We start from the raw sequence: 27,320 nt of genomic DNA on the forward strand, positions 1-27,320 counted from the left end.
TTATTGATTTCATTTCCAAAGTATATTTATCTCCCTTAGGATTTCAGCACTACTATTTTACTATTATTATTATTACTATTACTATTATTATTATTTACTTCTGCATCTTTCGACACTTCATTAGCAGTGTAACAGGATGTATAAGCTGCAGCGTGGAGATCCCACTTTCCCACTTCTACCCCACTTTCCCCGGCTCCAGAACAGCAGTTGGCCCTGTAAGTTGCCCCAGGAGACAAAGATTATTTTACCACTGAAATGCACCAGCTCAGGGGCAGCACATGGGATTGCTCACGCACTATAGGTACGGTCAGCAGCCGCAGAGCCTTCCTGCACTACATTTGCTGTCCGTGCAGCACCGTAGGTGAAATAAAAGCTCAGCGTTGCGGCCAGGCGGAGCAGTGCCGGCCCCAGGAGCGGCAGGCAGCTGCCGCAGAGGTATCTTTTTACTCTGGACCTTGTTAAGGAACACAAAAGCTCAGGACAGCGTGGGCGTCTGGGCTAGACGGAGAATAAACAGGGGATTAGCCGCGCAGCCCCCGAGCGAGGATCGGGCTCTTTTTTCCCCTGCACTGGAAACCCAACCCCGGGCGGCAGCGGCCGCCTTGCAGCTGGGCAAGACGAGATCCAGCATGAGCCGCACGGCATTGCACTGGCCGAGGAGCCAGCCCTGCAGCATTGGGCTTTATTTATTTATTTTGGTGAATGTGGAAAAATGCAGGCAAGGCAACGCCCTAGCCTCGTGCACGTGCCCCATGGCACAGCTCTGCCCAAACCTCATCAACAAAGCTGGGATAAACTCCCCCACATTCCTAAAACAAAGTGACCCTGAAGCAATCTGCCTGCAGCCACAGCACGGCCTGCCGGTATATGAACTGTAAAAAAGGAAAAAAGAAAAATAAAAAAAAAAACAAACAAAGGGAAAAACAAATTCCCCGTCTCACCTGCCAGACAGGTATGCGGAGAGACGAAATGTGACAGCCTCACCGGCTGTCCCCATGCTCACCTGTGCTGGGTGCTTGGGCAGGCAGCCAGCTGGGTTCCTCGGGGATTCCTGCGGCGTGAAACCCAGAGCCATGCAGAAGAAGATCCTGGAAGAGCAGGGGAGGGCAGAGCAGCCCCTGCCCGGGAAGCTGCCCCGCTTCAAACGGAGGGATGCTCTTGATGGGAGCAGCCCATCGCCTTTGCATCCCCACACCTTTGCTCCTTATCTTTGGCCGTATGCAGAGCCCTAGAATGAGGTAAGGCTTTGCACTAGACTAACACTTAATAAATGCTGGCATGAATTAGCAAAATGTGACATGGCACAGCCCGGTTCCCCCCACGAGCCGCCCAGACTGGAGCTGGCGCTGTGGATGCGTTTTCATGGAAAATGGGAGGCCATGTGGGAAATATTGGAAAGGGCTGGAATATACACATCCCCAAAAGCTTTTTCAGCTGATCAGATTTTGGTTGGTCAGCCAAAATTTGTGTGTGTACCAACAGCAGACATCTGCCAGGCGCAATGCATGTGAACATAAATGCTCCCATGCCTCGCAGGGTGCAGCCCATTGATGGGCATCAGCGCTGCTTGGGTCCAGAAATGTGTTTGCAAACGTGTGCCCATGGCTTTTTGTCTTCAGCAGGCAATTTTCTGGTTGGGGCAGAAATCTCCCCAGGTGAGGCCGTGGCAAACAACAGCTCAGGCTCCCCTATCTCCCTTTTTGAAGCTAAAATGCCATTCCTCAAAGCATGCACCAAAACCCACACATTCAGCCCTAACGCACGGCGTGCCTCTGCGTTTGTCAGCCCAGCACCAGGATTTCCTCCTGCTGCCCTATAAAGCTGGAAAAGTCTCCAGGCCAGGCCGCTCCATGCTCTGTAACGAGCAATTATTCCTTCCTAAAGTAAAATGAAATAGGAACCGTTCCCATAATCACCTACTGGATTTTATCAGCATGTTTGGGTTATGCTTTTGCCCCTTCGGCTAATGCCTAATTGATTCTTTAATCTCTACAAGTTTTTTATTGACTGATACAAGAGCTATTTAGCTGATCAGCGGCAGGAAAGCAGCCTGCAAACCCTCCGAGACCCGCGACATGGTGCTAGGATGACCTCATCTGAAGCGAACACTTTATTTGATAATCTATCACTTATTTATTATTCTAACTAACTGCTTGCAGGTGGTGTGATTTTAACGTAATTGTCTCAGCAACAGTTACACACACAGAAAAGCTCAGCGACGTGCAATCCTATCCGGAGCAGCTACCGCGGAGGAAGCAGGCTCCTCCGTGCTGGGGGGAGAGGGGAAAGCCCCCCGAATAAATGACGTGCAGGGCATTGCAGCATCCCCTGGCTGCTGCAGAGCTGCTCCCAAATTCCTGCTCTGGGCAGGAAGAAATGGGAGGTTGTGGAGGATGGGGGAGTCGGGGGCTGTCAGATGGAGAGGGTGGTTGGGTGGAGGAAGGCTCTGCTGTAAGAGAGCAGCCCAGAAATCCCCCCCCAGACAAAACCAGACCAACATCTGCATTATTTCTGCGGAGAGCACAAAGCCTCCTCTGTTGCATAAAGGGAAACTGAGGCATGGCTGGACCACAGTCCAGCTCTGGCACCACCAACACCGTGTGCCCGGGGCTGTCCCCAGCAAGCCAGGGCTGCCCACAAAACCCAACACCCGCGGGGACCCGCAGGGTGCTCAGCTGGGATGTGCAGCTCCACGGCTCAGCTCCCTCCTCCCCATCGCCCCCCTGCAAAGCGTGCCCTGGCTGAGTGGTTCTGGCAGTGACAAGGCACTGGGACATGGAGACAGCAGCGGGTCCCCACAGAGCCTCGCACGGCGCTGGCCCCGAACGGCTCAGTGCTGGGACTGCCAGCTGGAGCAGCGTGAGGACACAAGGTTTGGGCTGGCACATCCAGTGCAAAACCCTGCATAAACAAAGGACACGGGTTTGGGGTTTATTTCTGGAAACCTCCACATCGCTTTTTTAGCTAAAATCCCAAGGGAAAGGGCTCTGCGTTTTCCGCCTCGCCTGCCTGAGGTCTTTCAGCCACGCCAGATCCTCGCCCGAAGAGGAAAATGGCATTTTGATTGGCAAGACCCCGCCAACCCCTCCGTGCCTGGACCTCGCCAGTCCCCCCCCCCGGCTGCACATCTGACACAAAGCAGGGAAGCAACCGCCGCTGCTTCATTTTTAACCCATCTGGAAAAAAAAAAAAGAAAAAAAAAAGAGGGGAATAATTTTTTCATTAAAATAAAAATTGATCCATAATGAAAATAGACTTCTAATGGGAAAAGTTTAGTGCAAATGGAAGCTTTTAAAGATTCTTTTGACTGACAATAACCTGAAGACCCTCCAGGAACTCCAGCCCAGAATAATCAGATTAAATGAAAACTAATATACGATCCTGAAATTCATCCCATGCTGGTCTAAACTTATAGCAGCTGGGTAATTTAGCCTACAGGTTTCTGCCTCATGCCCAGCAGTTCACACTGAATTGTTTAGCCAAACTTAATCTACTGGGAAGGAAAAAAGCTCTTTCCTTTAATATGTGTTAAAGCGAAGCCAGCTTCTAAAAGCAGCTCCAAGTGGGGAAGGCACACCGAGACGTCTACGGGAACTCACAGACTGAAGCTTGGTTGCTTCATGACAAAAAAACACAGCTTAGGAATGCTGCAGGAACGAGGAGGTCCCCGGCTGGTGCACGGTGCTGCTAGGACAGGTATGAGCCTGGTGAATCCTGCAGGACTCACTGCTGGCCCTGCTGCAGAGCCACGGCCCTGGGTGCTGCTCGAATGCACGCCGCTATCCAGAGAAAGGTCTCAAAGTACGACCTGGGTGGATCCCAAAAAATCAAACAAGAGGAAGAACTTCTTACCCCAGTCCTAGGTTTTTTTTAGACCAACCCTAGAGGTCTTTTTTAAAGGAAGGGTGTTGGTTTGAGGGGCTTAGAAGGGGGGCAGAAGTTCTCCAAGGGTCCACGGAGCAGTGAGATGGTGATGGAGTCGGGAACCTCCCCGTGCTCCTGCGACAGAACCCACCCTGCCGGCGGCGGCAGCACAAAGCATTTCCACTCCACGTCACCTTGCTACCGCTAATCCCCGCAGAAAGCTCAGCTGTCTTACAGAGACCCTTCCTGTGTTTGGAAACAACTTCAAAATATAAATCCATCATGAAAGATTTTCCAGCTGTCTTAAATTCCTGCGGGAGGCTAAATGCTGCGTGTTAACACACGGCGCAGGTTTTCATCTTACCTCCAGAAGACAGCTCTCCTGCAGGGCTCGGAGACAGGGAGCTATCTATAAAAACTTGAAAGCCCTTGCAACTTTATATTCAGTGAAGTCCAAGCCAAAGCCTCACACGACAGGGAGAGCAATAATGCAACTGAAGGGCTCAGCCCCTCTGGGGACCCTGAATGGCCTGATCCAGCCTCCCACCCCACTGTCCCCTTGGCGTGGACACCTTCAGCTTGCTCTGAAAGCCACACTGCTGGCTTTTCCCAAATTACCCAAGCAGAGATTGATTTAGCCTTTCCCTGTGTACAAGAGAGAACTAAATTCCACCTGTCTGTGTACATTAACTTGTGTTCTCCAGCAGCCACACAAGACCAGGCATTTATGTATAGGATGAAAACAGCCCGGTTCCCTTTTTTTGGGGTGAGCAGCCTGGACAAGGCTGCAGGACCCAACACCACCAATGGGTGGAAATTCAAACCCAAAACTTTCAAAACTTTGTAATCATGGGAAAAAGGAAAACAAACAAACAAACAAACAAAAATGGTCTTTGCCTAAAAATGCCCCCCTACCCAGCACTTCAGCAGGCACCCTCGTGTCACCCCCAGAGGGGGAGCTGGACACACGGCTCACGTGCTCCAGCCCTCCTGATGGCACTCACACATCTTCTCGGGGTCTGAGAGTGCCACCTGTCCTCACAGACAGACAGACAAACAGACAGACAGACGGCCCTGGCACAGCGATGCAGCTGGGCCGGGGAGGGCAGGAGGTGCGCGGCTCCCCAGTGCTCCACGCAGGGTGCACGCACACCGGATCGCCTCTTTGGAGGATGTGTTCCTAACAACCCGTGAGTCGGACACATTTTTCTACAAAAAGAAAAAGAAAAGCTGCTTAATTTGATCCGCCCTTGTCTGCTGGGATGGATGTGACCGCCGTGGGAGCCTGGGAGTCCCAGGATGGGGCAGACACACAGCAGCACCCTGGCCTCCTCACCAGTGGCTTTGAGACCTCTTTGGACCTCAAGAAAGAACCGGAGGAAGGAGTGGGATTAGGTCCGACTCCGGATCAGGGGATGGGCTGGAAGAGCACAGCAAACACAACAGAGTTGTCACGGGAGGGGGAAACCAGGGGCTGTTCTGACTGACAGACCTGCACCCTGCACCGGGGAGCTGCCGTGGTTTATGTCCAGACCCTAATCCCCCCGGCTGGTGCACGGTGGGTGTCCCCTTCCCATCCTCTGCAGCATCTGAGGGAGAGGGACTTGGCAGGAGCAGGCCTCAGACAGAGTTATCTTTCAAATGGATTTATGGCGCGTTGATTTGGGAACGCCACAAAGTTTTATGTCCAGTGCATAGCTCAGAGAGAAGAAAAAAAAAAAAAAACCTCTCCAAGAAAACTTCCAGTCAACAGATAACACAATGTGGTTCTGATTTCCTAACCCCCTCAAAATAATTGTTCCTTTTCTTTTTAAAAATTTTGTCCCAGGGAAACGTTTCTAATTTAATTCCCTGCATGCACCTTCCTCGCTGCCTTTGAATGTATATTATCTTCCAGCCAGCGCTCCAGAGTGGAGCGAGAATTTCAGATTAAAAAAAAAAAAAGGGAGAAGAAAAAAACCTTAAGCAGTGCAACGCACAACAAACAGGAATGTAAATGACGGTCTGGGTTCCATTATCCCTGACCCAGAGGTTGGAAACCAAAAGAAATTAATTAAAGCGGGGTGTGTGGGGGGGCACCCTGTGAGCTGCCGGTGAGCAGCCCGCGAGGGGCCGTGGTGCAGAGGGGCTCTGTCCCCATGGGACACGCGGCCGCGCTCCCCCGGCCCCGCTGCGCCCTCGCACTGTCACTCACTGGGATGGACGGGGCTGGCACGGATCCTGCCCTGGACAGGGACAGCTTGTTTGCATTAGAGATGAACGCGGATGGGAAGCAGCCGGCGAGGCTGGGGGAGCTTTTAATGGAGAGTTAGCTCAGGAGGCTGTGTGGATGCATGAAGTGGGAGCCTGGTCCCTCACGGGGCACAGATGGGGATAGGGCAGGCTTAACCATCACGGACTGCAGGTGCAAAGTCCCCGGGTTCCCCATCCACAGGAGGCTCCATCATCCTGCCAAGCCTGAGAGATCAGAGCTGCATAGGGCTCCCCCCCAGCTCCCCACCCCAGCACCCTGCCAAGAGCCCAGCAGCCGGGGCTGCCCGTGGCCCTGTGAGAGCATCCGGCCCCAGGGCTGAATTTCAGCTGTGTGAGAACTGGGAAAAAAAATATCATGAAATGCTTCAAATAACATCTGGCAGTGAGGTGAGAGCCGGCAGCTCCTGTGCTCACACAGACAGGGATGCTCCACGGGAGGCTCCGCACTGAATCCCCCCGAAGCCTGAGCAAGGCAGCAGCTGCACCGGCAGCCCCCAGCAGCCAAGCTTCACCCCTTAACCTCTGCTTGGTGCTTTTTGGGGGGGCCTGAACTACAGCAGACCTTGACGGGCACAAAGCAGCCTCCATCACCCTGAGCACAGCAAAGGCAGAGCCTGCTGCTGTCCCCCAGCCATGCTAGGAAGGGAGATGCTGGGAGCGAGAGGCGGCATCGCAGCACTCACCCCTGTCCTTCCGCACGGTAATGGGAACAAAATGTTCCATTGTTTGCAGGAAGACGCATTAAGAATATTGGTTTTGAACTATGGCAAATATTTAGGAAAACACAATTGAGCCATAAACATTATTTACAGTTCAGAGAGCACTATAGGTTGCTCCAAGCCCTGCAGTTAAGCTATTAGTCGGGGTTCAAATGCAGCTCACACACGGGACTCGCCCGGTTGCTGCCTGGGAGCACCGACACTTTGCAGCGGTGCTGAGGCTGTGGCGAGGGGCTAAGCACCACCGTGGCCACAGCTTTCACTGGTGCCAGCTGCAAACGGTCACTGGGACAGGTTTTAACCCCCTGCAAAGCTCATCTCCCTGCTGGTGCTGGCCTTGGTGGTACGGGGAGAGGGGAGCGTGCGGGTGGCTCACCTGTGAGCCCTCATGGGGCTCGGCCATGCTGAGCCTGGAGCACCTCTGGCAAAGGTGGACACCTCACAGCACCCATGGTCCCACAGGCACCCCTGCCATCCTCTGGGGTCAGCGGGATGGGGATCAGATGCTCAGGCATGCCACCAAGCCCTGCTGCAAACAGAAACGAGCGGTGTAACACCCAGGACTCAACAGAGTCATCGTGGTGAGTCCCCAGAGTCGCGGTGTCCCCAGCGGGCAAGCACCCACGTCAGGGCATACACCACAGCAGGCTGCCTGCACCGGGGTGGTTGTTTCATTTTTTAACACTTTTAGGAAAAAATTCAAGATGTGGGAGGCTCTCTGTGGTTACTGACGAGCTGCTGTCTTTAATCCCCTTCCAGAAATACACTCCTGGTGGTGCCCGTTTGGTACATGCGGCCTGAAGGCGGGGGGGAACGTGTGACACGGCGTTTGTGCCCGCATCCTCCCTCCAGTGTGGTCACCCCCCCGCTCCGGTGTGTAGGCCAGGTTTACCTGCTGGTTGCTTTCTCAGGTTTTTCCTTCAAAACTGCAACTGGCCACGCTGCTGAGCATCTCATGCTGCGAGAGGACAGGCTCAGATGAGCCCTGGGGACAGGGCGGGGGCAAGGCCGGCATCAGCCCCCATGCAGTTGGTGGCACCGAGGGATGCTGTCTCTGCCCCGAGCACCGACCCGTTTCAGGGCTCAGCACAGAGCAACGCTCATCCCTTCACTTGTGGCTTGGGCTGACCCCGAGCTGGAAGGCTGAAAGCCTCTTTGTGTGCTCTCAAGCCACCGCTGTCCCCTGGGGGGGCTGAAGCCAACGGCACCACCAAGACCCAGCGGGACCGGCCCGCGGCTGCTCCTCTCCTACCCCAAGCGCGGGGCTGTGCCCCACAGGATGCTCGACACCCCCTGAGCACAGACACCCGCGGCACCAAACCCCGCCAGCTCTCCAAACACGCGGCTCAGGGCCGAGAGAAAGAGCCAGTTATAAAACCCCAGGTTAAGCAAACAGGAAAAAGCAGCCCAGCGCGTCTGCGCGGCCAGGCCAGGGCCCGATAAAACAAAACCTGTTTGAGTTTGGTGGGGCCGGCGGCAGACTCGGTGACTCCAGCCGCCTCCTGAAAGCAGCCCCTGTCCCCGGCTGAGCCCCGAGCAGCGGCCGGGCGCGTGGGTGCTGTGTGCTGGGCACTGCAGGGCCGCACAGGGCTGCGCTTGTCCTCGGGGCCGCGCTGGCGACGCGTGGAACCCACACGGCAGCTCCACCATGAGCTATTTTGGGACCCTCAGCAGACCTGTGGCTTTCTGCAAGCAACCCCAAGGCAAGGGGATTTTATGCGTTACGCAGGTTGCTTTGAACTTTTTTTTTCCCTTTAGGAAGAAATGTCTGCAGCAAATTGTGCTAACAAGCGATCAGTTATTAGCACCAACCTGGGCCAGCTGCCCGCTGTTTCCAGGAGCCATCCAGGCTCTGCATATTATCATTTTCCTCCCGTGTCTCTGATCAGGGCTCAACAAGCAACACCCACGTGGTGAGACCTTGTGGGGTGATGCTGAACCCTGACTACAAAGCAAGGAGGGGTAAGGGGGGACTCGGGGGGACTCAGGGGGTCCCCCAGCCTCGGGGCCAGCTCCCCGCTGGGATCTGCAGCTCTGGATGTGGTGCAGCCTGGTCACTGCCCTGCAATCAGGTGGCTCTGGGCAGGCCCTTCCCAGGGTGATGAGGGGGTAGCATAAGGGCAGGTATATTGGGAATAAAGCAGCTTTGGTGGCTCAGCAAGTCGGCCAGGCTGGCATGAGTGGTGCTGCACTGCAGGGCAGGGATTTCTGCCCCCCACAGCGACTTACTGATCAGGACAGCTCAGGATGCAGAACATCATCCAGCCATTTCTGAACTCTGCATCCCATTTCGCAAGCTGATTCCAGCAGCAGCAAGACAAGGTGGACAGGCAGAAGCACTGGGCTCTGGTGCAAAGGATAGGGAAAGCAGCAAGGTGTTCTGAGCCTCCTTTCAGCTGGACAGAGAAAACTCAGCTGAGCCCCCTCTGTGTTAGTGCCTTAAATTGCACAGAATTAAATCTGCACGAGACCTGAATGTGGCCCTGAGAGTTTGCAAAGTGGACAGCAGCGGGAAAGGGAAAGGAGCTTTGCCTTTACTGAACCTCTCCCCCAAAAGTACATTTCATAGTTTTTGGTCCATTTTGAGCTCTACCTGCAAAACTTCATCTAATAAAGTGAAATTCCAGCACCAGCAGAGGTATAAAAACCCTCTTCACAAATACTTGTTACAAATCTGGAATGTGCCAAATTGGACATATTAACGTGAGTCAGTATTTGTTCTCCTTTCTCTTGACTCTAGAGCTGATGATTTTCTAATGGAGCAGCCTGACAAAAGAAATCAATCATCAGGCAAGGCTATGAAGAGAAAGACAAACAGACAGAAACAGAGAGATGAGAAAAACCAGACCACAACAGCAGGTGGACAGGTTGGCTGGGAACCTACTGTAAAATATGTGTAAACAAAGATCTGTAAAAAAATACAAAGAGGCAAGAAGTGTGCTTTATAAGGGAGCTGCCGGCTCTCGCTCCTCCCCAGCCAGTCGCTCTTGACCTGGCTCCTTCCCCTCCATCAGTCCCTCACGGGGTACGGCCAGCTCCTGTCTTCGTAAAACTTCTTCAGGCCCTGGAGGTTGACGGGGGGGAAGTAGGCGCCGATCCTCTTCCGAATCCACCACTTCCCCTCGCCGGCGTGCGTTCCCCCAGGTCGGCTGAATTTGTACTTGAAGTGTTCCCCTCGGATCCACCTTTGGAGAGACAAAGCACAGGGTGGTCAGGAGGGGACTGGCGCTGGGCTCCTCGCCCTGCAGGACAGCCAGACCGTATTTGTAGTGCACGGGAAGCGGAGCACTGAGCCGCAGGGTGCTCAGCCTGGCTCGCCCTCCCCATTGCCCCATCCAGCCCCAGCCCTTATGCCACCAGCAGCGGTGCTGGATGTCACTGCTGCAGCCTTCCTGGCTCCTCTAAATGCCATTCAGGAGCAATACCTGAGGCAGGAGAGCTTTATGGCACACCACCACCACCCCGTGCACTACTCACCGCTGCACACCCCTATACAACCTAGCTGAAAGGAGAATAACAAAGCACAAAAGTTTTTTTTTGTTTGTTTTTTGTTTTTTTTTTTTTCCTTTTCTGAGAGCACTACAGAGTATTTCTGCCCAGGACACTTGTGGGTACACAGCCCAACCCCAGCTCCCCCCAGTGCCCCGCTGCCCCGGCTGGCGGCTGTTCCCTTCGCTCCGCCGCTTATTAGCGGGGCTCCGAGCGCATCTGTTTTCTGGCCGCCCTGGGAGTTGACAGAAAAGGAGATTTTAAAACAGTGCAGAAAGAAGCATTCATCAGCCTCGCGAAACACGTTCGGAGGCTAAACATGCCGCTCGGTTCGGGAGGTTTGGTCCCGCTTGATGTAGGGCATGCTGACAAGAGCAGGAGTAACACCCCGGTCCTTCAGCGTTGGGGTCCCTGCTTGCGGAGTGCATCGCCGCGTTTGCTGGATAAGTTCATAAACTAACCCACAATATAAAAATGTCAAAGTCATGTCAATGCTCATTTAAAGCTGCTTTGCTTCACTACTAAAATACAAACCCTGCTACTGAGCAGGGCACCACGCTCGCGCAGCTGCTTGCTCGCAGGGCTGCGCCTCGGGACGCCGCCGAGTTGGCTCCTACTGCTAAAATAATTAGGGACGACTCCTGTAGGGCTGCCATTAGCACTCACCTTTGTAACGCACTCACACGGGAAGCAGGAGAGATGGCAGACGGCTGATAAAACTGCAGCCCAATTAAAAGGTCTGCTGCAAGCACATCTTGACATCTCAATTTAAATCTTGACGGGGACCCAGACGAGCACGACGGGAACGATTCTGCTTAACAAAAGGCACGAAGGCGGCTGCTGCCTTGCTGCCACCGACTGCAATCCATGCCCGGATTGTCTCCTGACTTCAAGGAAAGCAGAGCAAACACCTCGGGGTTTCACGCTCCTCTCAGGAGAATGGGGTGAGCCAAGGGAGCCCAGACTGACACACGTGGAGCTGCACTGGGACAGCTCTCATTTAAACATCATCACCCGATGCCGTACACTCCCTGGCAGCCCACCTCGCTGCCTGCTGAACAGGGGCTGGTGACAGTCCTCAAATACACGAAAGACAAACAGAAAAAGGGGCTGATCCCATAACTGTGTCTGGAACAAGAACAGAGGGGTGCTGATGACAGCCTGGGAGATCTCAGTTAGGTGCTGGGAAAAGGAGCCCGAGGAATCTGATTCAAAGAGCAGCCCAGAGAGCCAGAGCCACCTCCCTGCTGCAGAAGGGGCAGACACTGAGGGCCCTGGCTGCTCCTCTGCCCCCCAACCCCATCCAGCATCCAGGCACCAGGGTCTTGGGGTCCTGGGGATGCTGCCTGGGAGCCCCCCCACAGCTTGGGGCCGCCCGCACCTCAGCGCTGCAAACCCTGCCCTGCAGCTGCCGGCTTCCCTGCCGCCAGGGCCAGTTTTATGCCCCTTCTCCTCGCTTTTCTGTGGCTGGTAAAAGTCAAACGGGGGCTGAAGTGTTACTCCCACAGTGTTTACTTCGCAGGAGCACAAAATTTCCTGTTCATAATTAGAGCACTACTGAGCAGCAAGGTTTATGCGGGTCTGGGTAGCCTGCAGGCTCCCGCCCGAGATAGGAGGTTTAAAAGCTGTGCTGCTTGATTGCTTTCCTGAATTCACAGAACAAATCCACCACCCCAAAAGCTTCATCCTGACGGTTCTGGCTGCCTAGAGAGGTGCAAGCAGCAGAGCTTTGGCTGCCCTTATCTGGAGCTCCCAGCACCAACCAGGGAAGCAACCCACACAGCCAGCTCCTCCCCAAAACCTGGGAAATGGCATTGAAATAGAGGCCCCTGTGCCTACAGGACACATGGGGAAGGGGACATGGAGCCATCTGCCAAAGGCAGCCTGGTAATGGGACGCATGTGGCCGAGCCACCAGCTGATTTTACACCAGTTCCTCTCCCACTCCAGCGGCCTCACTGGGACTTTTGGGGCTTTTCTTCACTGCCCAGGTGCTCCAGTGTCCACGTGCACCCACGATACAAAACCAGCAGGATGCCCAAAGGAGCTACCTGCAAGCCCTGACTGGCAAGGTCCCCATTTGCTTGCTGGGGATGTGGAGAACAGAAGGCAGAGGACTTCTCTGAGTGCCCCAAGCAGAACTTGGAGACCCCGGGACTCTGCTCAGCCCAAAAAGTGCCTTCCCCTACCCAAGCACTGCCCAGTAACCCCATGGAATGAAAAGCTCCTTGTCCCTTTCAACTGGGCTTCCCTGCCCAGATTAAACGCTATCTATCATCTGATTTGGTATGATTTTTCCCATATGTTCTTTGTCTATTAAAATGTGTGCTATCAAAGGGATCGGCATGTAAAACTAGAACCGTGTGAGCTTTAAAGCAACCACACGCAACTGAAGCTGCATTTTTGTGGCATAAAGTTTGCCTTTCTATCTGAGCACGCTTCAAGGCCTTGTGTTTGGAGTCGAAGTAAACCTGAGAGGTCCCCCCGAGCCCCCAGTCTCTAACCTGAGTGACCCTCCTGTCCCAGCCCCATCCCACCTGCGCTGCTGGGATGCGCAGTCCGAGCCCAGTGCAGGAGGGACCTGCACATACTGGGCTGCAGGGTTCGTGGTGCTGAGCTCTGCCAGGCTCTGAATCACTCACCCCATGTGTGAAAGCTGAGCAACTGCAGCAAAAATGCACCAAAGTACAAGGAGGGCACTGCAGAGCCTCCACTGCTCGGCCTCTCTGTGCCTTCCCAGGGCTGGACGCTACAGGGGATACGTGGAAAACTTGTGACCTCCGTGAATCTCGCCTTCTGAGCCACTCTGATGTAAGTTTCTGAATTTAATACTCACTGGAGCCCTTCATTTCAGGGCTCATAGAGTTTACAAGCTATCCCAGCATTTATAATCTACCTGGGTACCTCGTTTCCAAAGTTACAGGGTTTGCAACCTCTCCCAGCGTGGGCTGGCTGTACCTACTCCCTCCTCATCCCATGGGGGAGCAAGCACACCCCATATGAAGGCATCCGGAGCAGAAGGCCCTGCAGCCCGTCCCGGCAGGGCTCACAGAGTTTCCAAGCATCACTCAGGGACCCGCACAGACGTGGCTGCCTGCAGACCAAGAGACTGCTGCAGGCTGCAGCTTGCCTTATCGGAAAGAGCTTGTGTTTTTCACTACCTCAGTGCTCACGCAAAGACCTTCTGGGTGGTGGAAGGGATCCAAAGGTCCCTGAGGCTCCTCTGGCTGCTGGAAACTCCCAGCATGCGGGAACCTGGCTTGCTGCGCTAGGGAAATGTGAGCATCTTGAGGAAGGTCACGAGCAAGCTACTTGACTTCATCTACGTTAAAAGGAGACTAATGCCACAGGTGATCCCTCATACCAGGGGAAGAACGAGCAATGCTCATGTTTCAGAGACAGTCAGGAAGGTCAGGAAAGCCATTCCTTGCTGCAAGCAGTTTCCCAGGATTTATTGAGTGAACAAAAGCTAGGAGCTCTCCCTGACACAGCAGGATGCAGCGGGTACAACTGCCACAGCCAGGTGGGGACCAGCCTGGAGGAAGCATCCAGCTGAACCAGCAATGGCCAGGGTAGGTCCCTTATGAGACACACGAGAGAAAAACAATTACTTGAGAAGCAAGAAATAGGATTTGGTCAGATAAAGCGAGCCAGAGATTTCTCCTCCAGGAGACAGAAAACCACCTCTGCTACGACAGCCTCTGATGGGACGCAGGACAAGGGACATGGATGTCTCTTTGCCAGCTCCTCCCAGCCATGGTGGCAGTGCCTGGAGGAGCCACAAGGCAGCTGTGGATCTTGGTGCAGATGGTGAGGAAGGACAGGTCCACATGCCATGCAGACGGGCCTGCCAGCCCCACGTGGCACAGTGTGGGGACACGTGTGCCACCGCCCCCCCGGGGATGCACGCGCCCTCCATCACCGCATGCATCGGGCAAGGCTGCAGCCTTGGGGCAGGCAGGGGAGCTAAAAATAATCAGCGTTATTTTTTAAATCAATATATTCATCCTGCCAGATGCCCGGTAGCAGCTGCGCTGTAGCACTTTTAAGATTCGATCATATATCAGCCTATTATGACATCTTCCAACTGTACGTGTTAAAAATTAGCAGCAATATTGGAGTTGTTGCGATGGAGGGCTAAATCTCCCAGACAGCTGTAATTAGTTCCAGAGGGTGCAGCTGTCTCCCTGCAACAGCTGAGGGGTTCGAGGGAAAAAACCAGACCCGGTGTTTTCTGTTAGAATTAATGGCCTGACAGGGCGAGCCGGGGTGGGAGAGGGAAGAAAGAAACCAAAACACGAGTCGTCTTTTCAATGTGTGATTTTTTTTTTTTTTTATCTCGAGGTTCCCCACTCCATTGTAAATCAGAGAGCAAGTGGCAGTGGAAAGTACAAATTCATTAAATTAGCAGAGCCTCCATCATTGCCTTTCTTGCTTGTTCCTGTGCTGCTAGTAGCAGCAGCAACCATAAATTCATCTTTGGCCCACAAACCATTGCAGAATGAGGGTAGTTCCATGGGTTGTTTTTTTTCCATGTCACTGACCTCTTTTTCTCCAAGGCTCTGGTGGGGTCTGGCCCTGCAGAGCTGGAGCATCTCGCGGGCAACTCATCCTCAAAACTCTCTCAGGAGTGGGCAACAATTCTTTTCACTCTATTTGACAGGTTGAAAACTGATGCTCAGAGGCTGTGTCTACAACGACAACAGAGTGAACCTGGTGGGAAAGAAACGTGGATATCCCCAGGGCTTACAGCACTGCCAGGCATTGCCTTCAGCAGGGGTTAATGGTCGGTATGTGGCAGGTGGCAGGGCATGGAGCAAACACGAGCTGGCCATGGCCCTGCTGAGATCCCAGCGCTGTGACATTAGCTCTGCCCTGCTGCCCCTTGACAGTGCTGAAATATGGGGTTGTTTTTCTTTTAATGTAAAGAAAATTCCTTAAAGTCTCCCTCCAGGACAGCAGAATCATTTCACTCTGATAATATTAGGCCATGTATTGCTTATGATAAATCAGAGGTGTTATCTTAGCACAGGTGCTGCTCTTAGTACAGGAACTGCAATAAAACCCAATGAGATTGCCAAAGAAACGTGTTTGGACTTTTTCACCCCTAAGAACTCCATCACCTCCCAGTTCTCATTGCTGGTGAAACATCTTTTCAGTGGGAAACACACAAAATATTTTACTTCTGTGTGGTTGACACCAATGCTTGTGGGAGATGCTCTGGGGCTCTGCTGATTTCTGCAGCCACCTTACGCTGCGATGCTGCGTGGCCCACACGGGTACCCAGAGATCTCTCACAGCCAAATTCTGCCAAATCACAGTGTTCATCAAATAAACGTAGAACAAAAGGATTATCCTGGGAAACCAGAACAAACCCTGAGGTGCAGGACGGGCCCTCCTGCAGCTCGGCACGGGCACAACTCTGGCCTGCACCAGGCCCTCGCCCGCAGCAGGGACCCGGGGAAGGACAAAGTGAATTTTCGTTGGCTCCTGCCCATTTGTCTGAACAGCCGGCAAGGCAAACACTTCTCTTGGCTTTGGGATCAGAGCTTGGAGGGAGACTTGTCCCAGGAGAGAAATGTCTGGGCTGACAGGGGCCGCCTGGGATCGCCACAGGTCCGCTCACACCTTGAAGGCCTTGCGTGCCTGTGCAGCATCCCCTGCCTGTGAGCACTGCTCTCACTGCCTCTAGGGACTCTTTTTCAGGGAGACCCCACAGGGTTAGAAATATCATTCCCCCTCCAGCCCATATTTACATCTAATTCTGTATGCCCTGCCTTCCTCCAGCACTGCCCTCAATAGTTACAGAATGACCACTGCCCATCCATGCTGGGTTGGTCTCCTGTTTGTTTGTTCTATTTAAAAAACAAACTTCAAGGAACTTGTGGTATTTTACCCTAAATAAGTTCCTCAGATGCTCACTGTGCCTATAACCACCCCATCGGACTGAGTCCTGGAGCTTTCTTCCTCCCACGCCATCCTCTCCCCACAGGCACCCAGCCCTGACCCACACTCGCAGGGAGGACTTTGCTCCTGCACCCAAGGGAGCTAACCCTGCACCCTGCTCTGTGGGGATTTCTGGTTCTCTTCTGTGTCGTTAGAGCCACTAAGGGCTGTAAACAGATATTTTAAGGCCTGGCCCTTCCTGGTCAGGTAGCATCAGATTGGAATTGCTGCCTCCATAAATAACGCTGCCGCGACAAATCCAGGTCTTCAGCTGCACGCTGGGGCTTTTTCAACAGAGTGCTACTATAATTGGAATAAAAGTCCTTAAGTGAACATGATTTAATATCAGACACACTGAACACTTCAGGTCAAAAATAAAATCGATTTTTTTTTTTTCCCTCCCTCTGTAGGCAAAACCTGATTTTTGTTTTCTTTCGTTGTTGCAGGCTGTTTCCATGACGGTGTGTTAAACACTTATTAATTTCTCAGCCAAAGCCCTACCATTCAGATTTATGATGGCGGGTGTTTTATGAACTATCCGCTGCACAATAATATTTTGTAAATCTACATTCCACAAACATCACTTTGCTTGAAGTAAAGCTTCACACTCAGCTAGGCTGGGCGCTCAACAATGCCCTCATTTTTAATCAGTCACCTGTTTCTCATTTTAAGTTTATCACACTTGAAAAAATACTATAATTTCTAGAGTTGTAAAGAAACCTACAAACTTTGGTCTCAGAAATTTCATTTCGAAGGCATTAACTCATTTTGAAAGTCCCTTGGCTATTTAAGGTGTAGAGTTTCCATTAACAGAATAAACTCCGTGGAGTATGGAGCGTAATGTTCTTATGGAAAACAGTCCCTTCCCCTAATTATTTAGTCTAGCAGGGAATGAAAATAATTAAGTCTCAAAATTCCCTTCAGAGTGGAGGGGGGGATCTGGTAGGAAAATTAGCCCTTTTTCCAGGCAGCTACCGAAGGGGAGCGCGGGAGTGAGCTGGGAGGTGGCACCGCGCCGCGCTGGAGGCTCGCAGCAGCCAGCTCATGGGCAGCCTCCGGGCACCACCACAGCTCCACACCCCTGGAATTTGCTCTTCTTTCCAGATGCTACCGTTAGGGCCCAAATTTAAGGTTTTTGCTTACAACCAGAATGAAATTGTAACGCCAAAAAGGCAAATGCCAGCACTGGGGATCTGTGCATGCAGCATGCAGATAAATATTGCTCAGGGGGATGAATCCAAGCGGGGGTCTCCTCTCATTTCCCACTGCTGCCTCCGTTCCCTCCCAGGCCCAAGGGCCCAGGGAAGTGTCCCCAGCTGTGGGCAGCTCTCCTGGGCAACTGGGGCTCAGCAGGAACAGGAGGGAACCCACTTCCAAGTGCAACAAGGGACCGCCTGAAATCCAGCAGAGAAATGGCAAATTTTTGAAATTTAAAGAAAAAAGCCCCAGCTAGCCTGGCAGGCGAGCCCGCCTGAGCAGAACGAATGCTGGATCCGAAGGAGCTGACAGAGCTGCTGCGAACGCGCCAGCCGCAAATGCCAGAAGTGTCAACTCAGCAGAACTGGGATGGGGCATAAAAACTGGGAGGAAAAAAAAAAAAAGGCAAACGATCACTTCAGTTTCCATATGCAAGCTATGCAGGGGAGGTGCTACCAGCAAACAACAGCCAAAATCGTGTAAATAACAACAGGAATTGGTGACAAAGTGGCAACCCCACTGCAGGCTGTGGTCCAGCTCCTGCATCCTCGCAGCCCTCCCCTTTGCACCTGGGTAAAATATGGACAGGGCCAAGGTCCCAGGTATTTGGGTTTGGCTCGCTAAAACCAGGAACGTGACCTACAAACTGGGATCCAGGGTTAAATGGTGTGTTGGACTTTGGTTTGAGCCAAAATGAGCATTTGTAAATTGTTATTTTTATTTTAAGCCACCCAAAAATACACTAGACCCATGAAAAACTTTTAAAGCACAACTAATGCCAGAGCAAAGGCAGCTGACACATAAAACCAGCACTGGATCCTGATCTTTTCCTACTATAAACTAGCTGCTAAAGAGTGAAAACAGAGTCTGTGCTTTGGTAAAGGCAAGGTACCGCATGAATCAAGACCCTGTTCAACAATATATATGGCTTTGTGTGTTCAACACAGCATCCATGCTGCTCCACAGCTATCGGAAATGCTTGTACACCTCTGTCCTCTAGGCAATCGTTATCCTATAAAAGCTAAGATAAAGATTTGCTTTTGTTTTTGCTTTAAGCTCCTGAACATTCAATTTCCTTACCTGTTACAGAATATGACAAAAAAACTATTCACACCTGGAACAATGTAGTGTTACCCCTGCTTCATTATTTTCAATTTTAAATGAGTTCCTATATTCATCTACTTTATTTTTTTTTTAACACCACTGATGCCAGAAAATATACAAGAGATGCAACCCATGGCAAAGCCTCGCAAGGTGAGATGCGATATACATCTTGAGTTTTAATCTGCTGCGATGTCTTGTTTTCAGTTTCAGTCGTGGTGAGTAGCAGCAGCGATGTTTATGGCACTGGGGGACAGGCGGTAATAAACAGCTCTGGGATTATCAAATGCTTCTGTCACTCGGCGAACCGCGAGAGCCGTTTACAGCCAGCAGCCACCAGATGGTAATGACTTTTGGTTGCTGGCACCAGGGGACACCTAATTCAAACTGGTGACTCGGTGTCTAAAGGTCCAGGTTCTGCTGAACCCCCCGGGGTCAGCCAGTACTCAGGGCTGGCTTTTTAAAAGAAAGCAAGGCACGGGAACTCCCCACAAAGGACGCCGCTCAGTGAATTTACAGCCCCGAGCCTCGGGGATATCAGCAAAGTCTGGGGAGACTCGGACGGTAAATCCCCCCGTTTGACGCGGAGCCAGCATCGTACAGGTCTCCAGCAGCTATTTCAGCTCAGCCTCACAAATTACAGCCCGACACGATCCTGTGACAAGCTCCATAAAGACGCAGCCCTGCAGGTCCCGGCACGAGCCCCCTCGCGCAGCACCTCCGCTCTGCTCCTAACCAAGGCGAGCAGAGCTAAGCAGAGCTAAAACCCCTCCACCGACGTTATTAAAGCCGTATCCATCCGTGGCAAGGGACGTGCTGCTATCTCCCAGCACGCCTTTTGTAGCAGTAATTAATACAGGTTCCCGAGGTCCCTCCTGGACCCGAGCCAAGGTGTAATTATTTGTGTGTACCAGACCCAACAAGCCGCGGCACAGCCCCGTAAGCCAAGCTGCACAATAAACCCCGATTTACGGGAACGCCGGCGCGGTGGGGAGTCTCCGGGCTAGGGGCAGCCTCCTGCCCCACACACCGGGAGGGCTGTGCCGAGGGGAAATGGGTTCTGAGAGGAGAAGACGTGCAACCCTAAATTTCTGCTGTTCCTGCAGCTTTGGCTCCTGTGCTTGGAGGGAACTCGTTACCATCAGCCTGTACCAGCGCTCTGATATGGGACCTGTGCGCTAGGAGACAATTTGGGATGCCTGGGGAACCCCGGAAATGTGGTTATAGGAAATACTCAAATGCTGTGGTGGGAAAGTCACTTCAACAGTACATCCCAAGCTGTCAGCCTGCTGATTTTCTGCAGAATGTACACAGACACACATTCACCTCAGTGTATGAGCCTCCGAATGGCATGTCCTAAAGGAAGCACCTTGGTAAAAGGTGGAAATTCTTAATGTCTAGGCTAGAAAAGGAATCTCTCCTCCAGGTTTTAGGGCTACACTGTGTTAGAGCTGAAAAACACCAGCTCTGTTTCAAAGGGAAGTTCATTTCACTTGGTGCTGGGAACCTTAATCCCTGTTTGCTACGCATCTTGAGAGCCTCAAATGGAAAATATTAGCAAGAGCATAATATTACTTAAGTTGATCCAAAATTCCCTTAAAGTGTTTTTTCAGCTAAAAATAACTTCATCAACAAAATAGACACTTTTGTGAAAATTTTCCTTTTGTAGAAACCTCGGGGTTTTCGTCTGTGCTTTTCCCTTGCTGATGTTTGCTTTGTCTCTTCATTGAAAATGCAAACAATTCCGAGACGAGTATCAACAAAAACAAGTATTTCTGCAGGGCTGTTTCATCTTTGAAATATCTCAATAGGCTGCTAGAAACGGTATTTTTGATCTGACCTCGCAAAGTGATCGTGGCAAAAAATCTGAAGCTGCTGGGCAGGAAACCACCGCAGCAGTCGAGATTCCCGTCCAAGAGAAGCAGCACCGAGCCCCTGGTGACTGGGAAGAGACCCAACCGGAGGGTCCCCAGGTCTCCAACAGAAGACAGCAAGGTGCTGAGAGCACCAGCTCTTCATGGTGCCCTGATATCAAAAAACCACCCTATTTAATGGCCTCAGAAAACATGTTTGGACATTCAGGATAGGAACGATCACGCTGAACACAAAGCCCAGGAGCTTTCAGCTCCCTTGGCAAAACCCAAAGCTTACCGTGGGGGTGCCCTGCCCTCAAACGGGTTCGTTGCCATCAGGGACAGGGTCTCCTCTTCCTGGGCCAGCAGCTTCCCAGCCAGGTGGATGATCCATTCATTCTGCTCGTAGGTCTTGGGGAAAAAGAAAGAAATACCAATGTTAGACACTGCCCTGCAGCACAGTCACCATTGCAGATGTCTGCACGGTCTCTGGGGAGAGATTACAGCTGATGTGATGGCCAACAATCAATGTCCTGGCGTTGCAGGAACAGATCTCGTGGGATCCAAAAACTCGAGGTCCAGAGCAAGACCTGCGGTGTCACCAGGAGCCTGGTGTGGCACGCCAGCATCCCAGGGCAGCCCGGAGAGCTCCTGAGTTCACCCCATCTGGAAATCATTCCCAAGGGAATGGATGCAGCTGAGGGCGTGCCAGGCACACAGATTTAATGAGTTTCTCATTAGCTGAGCTGTGATGGTTGCTCACACCCTGCTGGGCTGCCCCAAGAGCAACGCAGGGCCCACCACCGCAGGCATCCCCGAAGCCTGGCCAGTGGCTGCAGCGCACCTGATGGCCAAAACTGCACATTTGGCAATGAGAATCCACCCATCCTATGCTGCTTTCCCTGCTGTGCTAACAGAAAGAAAGCAGAAGAAGGTGAAATCTCTGTTCCTGGATTCCTTTCTCTTGCATCCTCTTTATTTCCTCTCATCTAGTCTGTCCTCTTTACATGCAATGTCTAGGCCAAACCCTTTATCGTGCTACCTCTGAAACCAAATTAATCAGCTCTAGGACACTGCAGTCAGCAATTTTGGCTCTGTATTTACCCCCCTCCAGGAATGAATGCATCTCACAACTTGCAGGGATTCTTGGTGAGGCTCCATAAAAAGCATTTCCCTTTCTGGTGACTTTCAGTGCCTTACAATTTTTTTTCCCTGTTTTTTAACATGCACCTAAATGGATTTTTTAATGCAAGCAGTAGGGGACACTGTGGGAAAGCTAAACCCGGCATTTGTACCTGCAAGACTGTGACTAATGCAGAACATCAATGCAAAGTTACTCTGCAAATCTTTTCTAATGGCAAAGTTTGTTATTTCCGTTGCCACGGGAAACAGAGGAGAGAAAAGAGATGGAAAACACCAAATTCTGGTGGAAAGGCCCATCAAGCAGCAGCCCTGCCTCAGAGGGCTTCTGACCCATGCTCATCACAATTTAGAGGAAAACCACAGTTATTTCACCCAACAGCTTTTTAAAAAAGGTTCCTCTCCCCATCTGCCTGCTTCTGTCCTGCCTCACGGCGCTTCCCCTCAGGTCTGTCCCGGCTGTGCCACCACCCTGTGCCACCTCCAGGTGCTCTCCTTCCTCCTCCACACCTTGCAGAATCCCGTCTCCCATTTCTCCTTCTCTTCCTGGCTCCCTGCCTGGTGCAGAGGTGCTGGGGGCTCTCATGGAGGGGCAGAAGCCGGCCGTGTCCCTGCCTGCAGTCCTGGCATGTTGAGGAACCCCCAGTGACTCCAGCTGAGGCTTCCAGCTGAGCCGTGCGGCTCCACAATGCCTGAGATGCGAGGGGTCCTGTGCACAAGGTGGGGGAAGTGGGAGAAAAACAGCAACAGGAGCCCCCAGCCTCCTGGAGCTGGAACTTCACAGAGAACCCCAAATCCTGAAGGCCTGATGCAAAACCAAGAAGCTCAGTGATGGTGGAATCAGCTCCCTGGCTCGCCCGGTCTCCAAACTGTTAATTAGCAGCTCCATGCGCACGAGAGTTGGACTTCTGGTTTGTAAAGTGTTTTTCTTGTAAAATTTACAGCATGTCTGGCCCCAGCAAAGTCTGCGGTGAGAAATTTCCACCCGGCGCAGCTCCCCCCGCTCCCCCCAGCACAAAGGCTTGGATATCGCACGCCGCCGATGCTGGGAGCACGCGGGAGCAGAGCCGTGCTCACGCCTGCGCTGGTTAACTCGTTAGGCTGTAAAGCGATACGGTGGCAAAGGGGGAAAAAAAAAAGAGCCCAGGTGATTTGGGCTCCGTCCAGGGAAGCATCGAGGCGCAGGGCAGGAAGGTGACAGTTCCTCTCTGCGGATCTGGTGGGACCAGACCCCGACACCGTCTGCAGAGCTGCAATATATATTTATGATATTTAGAACGGGAGAGACTCATCTGGTATTGAGCTCGACTTCTGCTAGCTGTGAGCGTGCAAAACAGAGGAGTCAGAGCCTGAAGCACCCTGTGCATCAAATAAAACAGGAGGGATGCACGTGTCACAGGCGCCTGAGCAGGGCAGGCTGCAAGCAGGCTGCTTGGCCTCCCTGCAGCTCCATGGGCAGGGAATGAGGCCCCATCTGGCTCCTGTCCTCCACATCCAACGCTGGGGCTCAGCTCCCCTCATGCTCCCGGGCAGCCCCTGCAGTCCCTGGGCAATGCAGCACACGCAGCTCTGCAGGGACCAAGACCACCTCCAGCTCCTCTTCCAGCTGGCACCACCACGGGACCTCCCCAGATTGGGTGTTGGGCATAACGTGGTGGATTAACCAAGACAGGTTAAGGCACCCTGAGCTTTTATTTCCCAACTGGCTTCAGCCTCATGCAAAGCTCACAAATCAGCTCCTCCCGGTGTCCCTGCCCTCCTCACTGCTTGGGGACGGGGCTTTCTTTGCTCTTTATCCCCATCTCTGCGTGCCCAGTGTGAGGAGCCTCGCCTCGCCGCAGCCCCAGGCTGCCACCACCACCTTTCTGTGCAAAGAGACTTTTCTGCAGCTGTTTATATTCTCCAACTTCTCCGTTTTTACACTTTGCCGGTGTATAAACACGGCATTCTCACCTTGAATACAGTCACTTGCAGGCAGCCGAATTTAATACCTTTTACAGAATTTTAAGCCAAATCTCCACTAAGTCAGGCAACAGCAAGGAGCTGGGGGTAAGGCAGCTGCAGTAGCAACGGAACTCTGCAGAGATAAAGTAGGAGAGAATATAATCATCGCAAAAATATATATATAAAAACCACACGGCTCTACAGGGAACATGTTCCCAACTGAAATAATAATAATAAGAACCCTTTTCCTCCAGCTTTAATTGGTCATTTAATGAAAAAGGACTGCGGATTAGTGTGGCATTTTATTGAATCTCAGTCCTGGCACAGGCGCACGGGAGGAGGTAACTATGAGATGCACATGTGGAAACAGCTGGAAACTTGGCACGGGAGCCCGGCATTATTATTTCACATGGTTGGGAGCCCTGCACGTTTTCACATCGGGCTCGGTGTGCAACTGCGGATGACCGGGGGAGGGTTTGCATTGCAGCCCTGTGTCGTAAGGGGCTTTTTTTTTGCGTCACAGCCTACCCGCTTTGGGGATGTAAAGCAGTAACTCCACCATCCGGGATGTTTTCACCCAATATTCACATTTCTGCTTACACTGACGTTTATCCTTCTGCAGCTGAGTGGCTTCAACTGTTGCTGTTTGGAGAACTTGAGCTATCAGCTGGAGAAATGAACCACGTCGTGCAGAAAGGAGAGCGTAACTAATGCGATGCTTTGCTTTCCTGCAATGCTCCATCTCAGCAAAGTTCACTACTGTCCCGCTACCCGAGTGACTTCACCAGGCAAGGCTGAAGGCTACTTCAGAGTGTAGCATTCCTCATCATCTCCAGTGACCTCATTCCCCTCTTCCTAGGAGTTTCTTAGAGAGGCGAAGCTTTTTACAGCAGGTCTGGCTCGCTGTTTGTTAATTCTGTGGGGGCAGTTCCTCAAGGCACACTCAGACCCCCCCTTAGCCCGCTATACCACAAGGTGCTCACAAAAGCAGCGTGTCCCCGGAGGAACTGTGCACAGCTGGGAGAGCAGCAGTCCCAGGGGAGACTAGAGGCTGTGAGAGAGCAGAGCAGGGCAGGGAAACCACTCCTCAGACCTTGCCCACACGGGAAAGGTGCAGCTGGCACGGCTCCCGTACCACCTCTGCGCTGGGAAAGAAAAGTCGCTTTGTTCCAGGACAGAATGCAGACAGGGACCCACAGCAGCCCCCGTGGGCAACACTCACTCCCTGCAGAGCCCAGGTCTCGCTCCGTGTTCATACAGCTCGTGGCTGTACGTGGCAGGCCGTCAGCCTTACCTGTGCTCCTGAACACTGCAGCGCTGCACGACCCGGCCTGCAGCTGGCACTAATGCCCCTCGGGGGGGTTGAAATTTCTCATACCGATGGCAGTTAAAAGGAGAAAATATAATTCCTACATTCTGCACGTGGACCAAAACGTATGCATGCGGCAATGGAAAATGGAAGTGAATTGAGGCCTGTATTTTTGGAAGGGGAAAGAAAGGAAATGTAAAAGGCCCTGCTTAGTACGTTGGTCACGAGGTTTAAGTTTTACTACGTTACACACACCTCCTCCTCTGCTCTGCTGCCATGCAGCTTTTTCCTGTAAGTACCTCCTGGCTGGACAACCCAGGTAAGAGAGGTTTGAATAAAATATTTTATAGAAGTTTCATCTGCCTGCCCTACATATAGGATTTCTTTTTCTCAGCTCTTCCAGCAAAAGGTCCTCGAACACCCATCCTGCTGCTCATGTTTCTGTCTTCTTTTATGGAGTCAGCTGAGTTTTTTCTATAAACTTACACATCGTACCTGGAAAACACACGGTTCTTCTGGGTGTACCACAGCTGCTGTTATTTGGAAGGTTTGGTGCCAGTTTTCAGAGCTTTTAGGACACAGCCACAGTCTGAGCAGCTTCTGTGCTGGTGTCTGGTAGCACCGTGGTGCTGCCGGTCCCCTGCTGGAGTTAAAACATCCCAAACACAACGTGCAGCCTCAGAACGGTCATCTGAGACAGACAGACAGACAGATGCCAGGCAAGGGAGATGCTTGGAGGGGGAACAGCCCCTGATATTAGCATTGATGTTGCCTGTGGTTCTGCCATGCTATCGAGAACGATGCTCCTTAAGTCTTAAACATCCCAGGCGTGTCACTGTGCAGCACACCGGGATCCCACTGCTCTCACCTCATTAACGTGGAGCAACACAACTCCTGCACAACAAAAGTGGTCTGAATTTTAGATGTGTCCCTTGGGCTACAGGCCATCCTGACACTCTGATACTCTTGGAGTTGCTTCAAGGTATAATGCAGGAAAACACTCAGCTTTACAAAACAATCTCAAGAGGACAGTGGGATTGTTATTTTTTTTTTGACTAGTTATTATGTGGTAAGCACCAAGAGCATGGCCAAACACAGACCCCAACATGAGAGCTTACACGACCTAAACAGAATAAATAACCTTCATGCCACAGCAAGGAGGAAAAAGCCTTTCCTTTGATTATTCTTTATTAGGAGCAGTGAAGGCTTTCTACTACTGCCCAATGGTGAAGAACAAATGTCTTTTACTACAAACAACCGGCTTTTACAAAGTCCAAGACATCCCACTACCAGGAAAACTGACCAACTCAAAGCCCCAAAACTATGAGCACTATTTTGTTTTCTGGTTGTTATTTCTTAACAACACTGAATCCACCTGCAGCCTGCCAAAAATCTGCCCAAAACACTTTTCATACCAGTGGCACCACACAGCTCATTTCTAGGATACGATGGTGGGGCACCTACAAACAATAAACATATAAGTCAAATAATTACAGGAGCATTGTCATCGCTGGAGGAGAGAAAAAAGCTTTAACAAATTTGTCTCCAGCTTCTGTACAAACAGGACGTCTTTGCATTGGAACGACACCTCTGGGAGCGGATTCTGCCATCACACTATCTTCTTGTTGGAAAGTTTTTCCTAACGCTTAACCTGAATTTTCTTGAGATTAAATCATATTCTGCCATTTGGTCCATTATTTCCTCCCTTCTCCACAGGGACGCAGAAAACAGATTGTTACTTTCCACTTTGCGGTAGGTTTCCACATATTCCAAACCTGTTTTGATGGCCAGCCTTCCCTCCTGCTCTCACCCCATGCAGATCTGTTCAGGCAGTCGCTGTGAGACGAGGTTTCTGCAGGTCCCTCTGCTGCAGCCTTGCCAGTTGTCTGTGTCTATCCTGAATTAGGATGCTTGGCTTAGCGGGAGGGTGACACCGTGCACATCAAATGCCTGCTCACCTCCTTTGTATGGTGTTTTTCTTTTTATAATGCTGAAACATCACTGCAGGTCCTCTTCTGGTGCTGCATGCTTGGCCCAAGAGGCTGCCCTGGAGAACGGCTCTCTGATCCATCCCATCCAGGGCAGGTGACAGCTCCTGCCTGCTATCATCACCGTGCACTCCTCTTCTGTCTGTTTGGACCAAAACCAGCAGGATGGCTGTGCTTTCAGATCTCCTCCTCTGTTGTACTCACACAGCTTGGTGGCACCTGCAAATGTACTGAGCACATCACGCTGCTCTTTCCAGGTCGTTGGAGCTCCTCTTAAAAATGTGCATTGCATTGAGCTGGGTGAAACCTGGGTTTAAATTGCTCTGATGGAGGTAGGGGATGCGGAGTCAGTAACAGGCACCTGACCACCAGCTCCTCACCAAGGGACGGGCCATTTTTGTCAAAAATGTCCTAGCTCACTTTGCACTTGCGTGACGGCGTTATCAGCTGGGCGATGGACTAAAGGCAGTCCGGTCCGAGGCAGCTGCTGAGAAGCCACTGAAAAAGGTCGCAGAGAT

At 52.0% G+C, this 27,320-nt stretch overlaps 1 protein-coding gene across 1 annotated transcript in view; it reads right to left on the reverse strand.

Annotated features, from left to right (window-relative positions):
* Positions 1–5,704: 5,704 nt before the first annotated feature.
* The window catches only part of LMF1 (lipase maturation factor 1), a 185,193-nt gene continuing 163,577 nt past the window's right edge, over positions 5,705–27,320 (reverse strand). The window contains exons 9-11 of the mRNA XM_032197862.1: positions 20,720–20,832; positions 9,287–10,021; positions 5,705–5,715 (exon numbers count right to left, since the gene is read on the reverse strand). Coding sequence (XP_032053753.1) covers positions 9,847–10,021; positions 20,720–20,832 — 288 coding nt within the window. The 3' untranslated portion in view covers positions 5,705–5,715; positions 9,287–9,846. The remainder of the gene's footprint in view (positions 5,716–9,286; positions 10,022–20,719; positions 20,833–27,320) is intronic.

Source organism: Aythya fuligula, chromosome 15 (genome assembly GCF_009819795.1).
Source record: "Aythya fuligula isolate bAytFul2 chromosome 15, bAytFul2.pri, whole genome shotgun sequence".
In the NCBI taxonomy this organism is placed as follows: Eukaryota; Metazoa; Chordata; class Aves; order Anseriformes; family Anatidae; genus Aythya; species Aythya fuligula.